The sequence below is a fragment of the Haliaeetus leucocephalus genome, unplaced genomic scaffold (genome assembly GCF_000737465.1).
Source record: "Haliaeetus leucocephalus isolate CR32 unplaced genomic scaffold, Haliaeetus_leucocephalus-4.0 Scaffold92, whole genome shotgun sequence".
NCBI lineage: Eukaryota > Metazoa > Chordata > Aves > Accipitriformes > Accipitridae > Haliaeetus > Haliaeetus leucocephalus.
Window position 1 is genome coordinate 86,683 of NW_010972528.1, and position 7,133 is coordinate 93,815.

A 7,133-nucleotide genomic window follows, 5' to 3' on the forward strand; every position below is an offset into this window, starting at 1 on the left:
CAGAGCTATTTGTATTTAACTGGGGGTCAGCCCTCCACGGCTGCCTCATCTGCTTTGTTCACCATACATTGCAGCCTGGCACAGGAACAGACTACCTAGGGAGGCTGTGGGTTCTGCTGCAGAGGCAGCTTCAGCCTGAGATGGGTTAGACAGGGCTAAATGTAGAATATCTCAAGTTGGAAGGGACCCATAAGGATCATCAAGTCCAACTCCTCGCTTTAGGGGAAGGACTGGGCCAGGTAAGCCCCTATCTCTTTTCAAAAACAGGCCATTAAAAGCCAAACAAATATTCTTATGTGAACGCATAACTAATAAGCATCTCAAATTTAGCATATTTTTTACTTGATTGCAATGAAAACCATTGTGGCAGTACTGTAAAACACGTCTATGGACTGCTTTCTCATAAACATCAGTAGTCCTCCAGTTTAAAAGCTGAGGGACATGGGGAGAAATGACACTTAAAAGTCCTTTTCAGACCTCTTTTGTATAGTTCTGTAATGAGGATTTATTGTGCCATTCTGAAAATACACAAGTTCAAACTCCTCTAACTCAGAGCTTGCTGCGGTGCAATCATAAAGGACAGTCTGTGTTCATAAAGAGTACAGAGCTCTCTTTTGTTGTATTTCTTGACAGAAAAAAAGCATTCCAGCCAGCAAGGAAAAAAAAACAAAAAAAAAAAGGAAAAAAAATCAACAGAATATCAAATCTACTAACCAAATACTGTAATTAATTTAACATTACAGGATGAAATTTTTTAATGGTCTTACTGGTGTTTATTCCTGAACACTCAGGGTTACTAAAAGTGACACTGCCTACTTACAAAAAGCCAGTGACATTGAGGACTACTTCAGGGATTTTTTTTCTCCCCACTCTGAAAGTAGCTGTACAAAATGTTGGCAAATGAGCAACCGTCTGCTTGGATTTTGCACCCAGCAGTACAGAAGAAAAACGTCTCGCAAATGTAGGAAAATGAGTTTGGATAGTCACCAAAACCAGTCCTGAAATTGATGAACTAGTGATTTTTGTTATAAAGCAATGAGATCTCAAAGCCACCATCTCATTAAAATAATCCTTCCAGTTCAAAAATGGTTCTCATCACAGATGGACTTAAACTTGCTTCCCTTGCAGCTGAAGCACTGAAAACAGCTTTGACATGCTACATGAAGTCTATGCTACAGCGCCTGGAGCAGCAGGGTACGAATACAGAGATGGCCAATTTCCACCCACTACCCACCACTCTACAACAAAGTTGAGGTAACACGGAATCACCTCCATCTATCTCGTGTTTTATAAAAATGCAATTTATAAAATCAATAGCTTATTGATTGGTTGGCAGTGTCTCTCCCACAACTTGGGCAAACAGCTATTACCCATGTGGGGCAAGTCAGACAGGAACTACTTCTACACTTGCATGACTGCACAACTGTAGCTCCTGACCGCATTACCTGTAAAAGAAGAGGAATGATATAAGCAGGATTGCATTATCTATCATGGCCACAGTTTTGTAGAGACCTGCACTTTCCAATCTATGACTAATTTTTCTGCTGTGCGGCCATTAACAACAGACATTTTACATTGCAAGCATTCCCTTACAAAATATTTATTCAACATAAAAATCCAGAAATGGACAATAGACAAAAACCTCATGAAAATGCATAGGCTATTATGTGCCATTAAGTCATTAAGTTCAGCAGCATTCGATCTTGCACATACTTGAAATACTTTGTCAGGCACAGCTTCCAATTAGTCTCCTGTGGCAGGACAGCTGGCCCAATGCAGCTGAGGTGGAGACGCCAAGGTGCTTGTGAAGCCAGCACACTGTCCCCTCTCACCACCTCCAGAGGCAGAGCTTTCAGTCCTCTGGCCAAGGGATGGCCACGCACCTTTTGTACTTGAGGTTTCCAGTTTGAAGTATCCAATATCCAGGTGCATCTGCAAGTCCAGTAACGACTCCTCCAAGGTCTGGATCTTGCTGCCACCTCCCAGTGATTCCCACAGAAGAGGAAGCGCTCAGTGTCATTACAATCTGGCTCCTCCACTTAGGTACTCTGCAAGGTCCACCTGCTACAGATGCTCAGAAGCACCCATAAGATATCTAATACCTGCTTCTAAAGGACGACCATCCTGATGATCACGGGAACTATGCCCTACAGAGATAACCATCTGTTTTCTGTCTCCAATCCAATGGGACTTCAGATAATCTAAGTTTAAGGGCATCCACATGGGATGATAACCACTGTGCTGTTTAGCAAGTTCCAACTTCAGTCACTTCTATTGGCAAGAATGACATTTACTAGGATCATTTTGCTAGAATCATTTAGATGGATCAGAAGAAAGGAAACTCAGTTCATTTGCTCTGTCTCTTCTACTAACCAAATTTAGTAACCAGAAGAATTTCTCATGGGAAAACAGATGGCTCAGAGGTTGATAATGGGGGAGAGTTTCCATTAAAGTTGCTGTTTCTGATAAGATCCGGACTCTTTGTTGCCTCCTCTGTAAAACAAGCGGAGGAGCTTAACACCTATCATAGAGATGCATAGAGTGGCCAAAGCCACTCGCATCAAATGAGAACATTCTCCACCCTGTGCAGCATCAAGACCACAAGGGTGGAAAGGGAGAGAGAGGATGAGGCGGCACGTGAGACCTGTCCAGCCACTCCACTTGCTACATGGGTTAGAGGAGGTATTTTTCCCTGGGGCACTAACACTGTGTACAAAAGTCAGCAAAGAAAAACATTCCTGCCTCACAAAGAGTACCTGTTCCACCTCAACGTATTAGAAATGGGAAAAATTCAATGCGGTTTGTACCACATTTTTTTGCACATCATTGAGGCTCTCCAAAGAACAGGGAACATGGAAACACTTGTTCCCAGGAGGCTGGAATGGGAAGGACAAGATGAAATACATAGAATTACACTTTTTTCCAAACAGATCCAGTATTGTAAATATCAATTTGGAAGATAAAGAATAATAAATATTAATTACCCCTTTAGAAAATCCTCTCATACCCTTTCAGCCACCTAGCAAACACTTTTAACTGCAAATCCTCAGGAGTGGTATGAGTAAGCTGTAAAGCTATCCAGTGATGTGATGCAATCTATTTTTTATACCCTTGCTGTCTGCCTTTAAAATTTGCACTAGTCTAATCCGAAGATGTTCTAGAGAAGAATTCCCATTAATGGACAGGGAGCCTGTCCTTCCGCAAAGCTGATTCATCTTTCTCTTCTGTGACAGACTGACTGTAAATCTCTCAGTGTCCCCCACTGTAGCTGCATGTTCTTCAGGCTTTTAACCATCCATATCTGTGAACTTTCTTTTCCCATAATTCTGGACCAGACTGGAAGCTGTGATTTGAGAAGCCTGTCCCTTTTCCCAGCACTGGAAGTCATTCAGCCCTTTCTGGCCAGCTCGAAATAAGGCTCGCTCCAATTCATCCAGCCGAGCCACCAGTGCTGATGTGTCCTCGTTGTAGGCATTCTGAGAGGAGTCCATGATACGACGAAAACGGCTAATAAATGTCTAAAGAAGATAAGCATAATTACTGACAGGTAACACAGAGGCTTCTTCACCTCAAATGCTAGAGGTCTGAGCTTTCAAGACTGAAAAGCCAAAGGTGTAGGCTCTAGTTCACAACTAGTCAAGGGTCTCCAAACAGCATAGCACCTATTGACCTTGGATACAAAGACAAACCATTTCCTGCCTGAGCTGGGAGAACAAGTCCCTGATACACTAGATGGGAAGCAAGCACAGAATTAGATTTTGGCTGCTTGCTAATGACAGGCTTGAGCAGACCACATGGTATATAACATAATTAATGATCTATTCCACCTCACTTCACAAGCAATCATTGCTTTAGAGCAGGTGGAATGAATTTCATGCCACAGCAGCTACTGCAGGAACACAGAAGCTGCAACCTGTGAATGGCCTGGAAGTTAAGCCAAACTGCCACTGTAAAGCATTCAGCATGCTGAAAAAACACTTAACCAGGAAAAAGGTCTTTTTCTACAGAGAAAGTCTTTTTCCAAATCTACAACTAATAAATAACATTTTAAAAAGATAAGCAACAGGACATATTTAAGGATTTTTATTTCCCCCCTTATCTTTGCTTTTGGCAATAAAAAAAAGGGTCAAAACTCTTTGAAAACTGTGCTTTGTTATTTTAGAAACTGATTTTAGAATCATCAGAACTGTAGTATTTTAGAGATTTATTTATAGAATAAATATATTATAAATTAATAACTCTCATTTTGGCTTTGCCACCAAATAGTTATACTTCACATTTATAGTTCCTGAATATTTGGAAAAGGAGTTTTCGCTGGTGTTTTGTTTATTTTTTAAGTCAGCACTGCTCCCCTCTTGTTTGATTTTAATAAAGAGAAAGCATATCTTGCGTGCCTTGATTTTTCTGTCAACAAGTAATTTGTGCTAATGTGGCTTTTTTCCCAAGATGTCCATTAGCAGAAAGCGAAAAGACAAGGAAAGGTGTGGTCACCTCCTCAATGCAGAAAGCAAGCTTTCAGTGGACAACTTCAAGAAAGCAACAGTGCTTTAAAGCCTCTTCGCATCAGCCTTCATTTAAAGAATAGAGAAAGAAAAAAAAAGAAGAAAAAAAAAGCCAATAGCAATCATCCCAGACTACTTAGAGAGCTGACTGAAGAAATCTCAGAGCTGTTAGTGGTTATCTTTAAAAGCTCAAAGAGCACAGAAGTCCGGAAACTGGCATAGATGGTATCTATCTTTTAAAAGATAAAGGGGAGATGGAGAGGGAGGAAGGAAGAGCCAGGGAATTATAAATCCATCATTATCAATTCCTGGAAACATACTGGAACAAATAAACTATACATAAACTTCTGCAAGAAAATAGAGAGAAGAATAATAGCCAACATGGACTTGCCAAGAACAAACTTTGAGAGACCAGCCTAGTTTCCTATTATGGCAGGATGCTAGGCCTTACAAAGGGAGGAAAAGCAGCAGACAGGTATCTGTCATGGGGCATTCTTGCAAGGTTTAGCTAAACCACCCATAGGTGGTCGGTAAAGACAATTACCCATAGCTCCTGTCAGGGGGGAAGAACATATTGAGTAGAGTTCAACAGGGGTCTATCTGGAACCAAGTAGTTTAATAGATTAATAAGGTTACTAAAGGAACAGAAGTTATGCTTATTAAATTAACAAACAACATGCAGGAGAAGGAGAAGGGATAACTGCAAGCATGTTGGGGAGCAGAACTCTTGATTCATAATGACCCTAACAAATTAGAAAGATGGTGTGAAAACAATAGGATGTAATTCGCCTGGGACTAATGTAAGGTTTTACATTAAGGCAGAAACAGGGAACCATGCAAAGGCAGGAAGAGGAACGATTGTCTGTGTATGCAGTCTGTACCATCTTACTGTGGACTGTAAACCGAACGCATATCAATGTCACTCTATCGTGAAAAACAAGATGCTGCACCACGATGAGCCTACAAAATTCACAAAGTAAGCTTTTTGTTTTCATCAGCGCAAGTCCTAAGCAGGAGGCTGTATGCTGTTCAGGGCACTGCAAGTCACAGTGGATGCAGATCAACTGGAAAGATACCAGGAGTGCACAATAAGGACAATCAGAGGTTAGAAAGCAGGACCCACAAAGAGATACCAAATGAATTGGGACTGCTGCAGGAAGGAAGAGAATAATCTGTCCTCAGTGTTTATTTTGTATGAGACTAACAGAACGGAGCTTGTATTGCTGCAAAGGAGCTTTAATTTAGACATTAGAGGAAACCTTCTAAGATTAGGATGGCGAAGCACTGAAACAGATTGCCCAGAGCAGTGTGAAGTCTCATCATTACAGAGCTTTAAAAACAGAGTAGAAAAATAGAAATAATAGAGTGAGTTAATTCTGCCTTGAAGCACGGGCACAATTAAATAATCTTATGTCTCCTCTAGTCCCGTTTTACAGGATTTTATGAAATACCATATTTACAGTGTGGAAACGCCAAGCTAAAATTACACTCCCGGATGCATACTTGAGGCTTCCACCACTAGACTGTGCAGCTGCCCAAAGGGTCATCCTACAACTTGATCCAGACATCCATATCCAGAGGTCAATTGGATGATAATGGGATATCTTTTCTGAAGACTGTTGAGCAGCTGGGAACCAGAGGAAGATGGAAAAACTTAAAACCAAATTTCAAGACTTAGTTCAGATACTTGCCTGCAGGATACTCTGAGCTATCTCAGGATTCTCTGGATTGTCAAAATTCAAGAGCTGGGAGCCAAATCCATAGTAGTATGGCCCCATCTTATGCAGATCAACCACGTTGGCATCAGCACTGAACACTGTCCTCCAGGCTTCCTTGTAAATCTTTGGCAGTTCCACAGAAATGATTCTTCTTTTGCTGTCATGTAGACCTTTAGCAAGCCACAGAGGTATTTCCAGCTTTGATCCCTGCATGAATGAGAAACACCCAAAGTTGTCTACATCACAAAAACAGACGTAAAGCAACCCCAAAGACAGATAGCGAACTTTATTCATGCAGATCCAGTATTGCAAAAAGTCGATTTTGTTTTCAGAACAGTCTGCTGTAATTGTAATATAAAACAGACACACTTTAGATGCATTGACTATTACTGCAAGACTCTGAAAGTGGACTTTTTTTATTGATGTTGTATAATGCAATAATTGTCAGATTATTAAACACCAGGGAAAAAAAACCCACAACAAAACAAAGCAGGCAAAATGCATAGAATAAAAGTAACTTTTTAAAAAGCAGCTAGAAAACGCCAGCCGGCCAGCCACCACCGGGGGGTGGGGGCGGGTGGGGGTCGCCTACAGCTCCCAGCGTCCCCCGCGCCTCCGCTGTACGCCCCGCCCCGCCCCACGCGGTGGCTGCCGGGAGCCGTAGTTCTTTCCCCACCACCCGCCGGTTACCTCAGGGATGGAGTCGCCGGTGCCGGCCCCCGGGCCCAGCGCGAAAGCCAGGCGCGGCAGGCTGCTCTCGGCGCGGCCCGGCAGCTTCTCCTGAGACATCAGGATGTCGTCCAGCGACAGGAAATTCTCCTCCGGGCCCAGCCCGGGGCCCACAGGGAAATACGCCTCGGACATGGCCGGGCGAGCGGGGCGCCTCGGGGCTTCCGCGGCGTCTCCCGCGCAG

General features: G+C 42.6%; 1 protein-coding gene across 1 annotated transcript; it reads right to left on the reverse strand.

Annotated features, from left to right (window-relative positions):
- Positions 1-1,310: 1,310 nt before the first annotated feature.
- On the reverse strand, positions 1,311-7,093 carry GINS3 (GINS complex subunit 3 (Psf3 homolog)). The gene is made up of 3 exons (XM_010582901.1): positions 6,911-7,093; positions 6,194-6,427; positions 1,311-3,518 (listed from the first exon to the last, which is right to left on the reverse strand). The coding sequence occupies exons 1-3, from the start codon at positions 7,082-7,084 to the stop codon at positions 3,288-3,290; spliced, it is 639 nt and encodes a 212-aa protein (XP_010581203.1). The 5' UTR covers positions 7,085-7,093; the 3' UTR covers positions 1,311-3,287.
- Between the last annotated feature and the right edge of the window lie 40 nt (positions 7,094-7,133).

Excerpts from the sequence above, each read along its gene's own strand:
- GINS3 (XM_010582901.1), bottom strand. The coding sequence starts at position 7,084 with ATGTCCGAGGCGTATTTCCCTGTGGGCCCCGGGCTGGGCCCGGAGGAG. Across the intron at positions 6,428-6,910 it reads CCGGCGACTCCATCCCTGAG|GGATCAAAGCTGGAAATACC; the intron begins GTAACCGGCGGG and ends TCATTCATGCAG. Across the intron at positions 3,519-6,193 it reads TAGCTCAGAGTATCCTGCAG|ACATTTATTAGCCGTTTTCG; the intron begins GCAAGTATCTGA and ends TATCTTCTTTAG.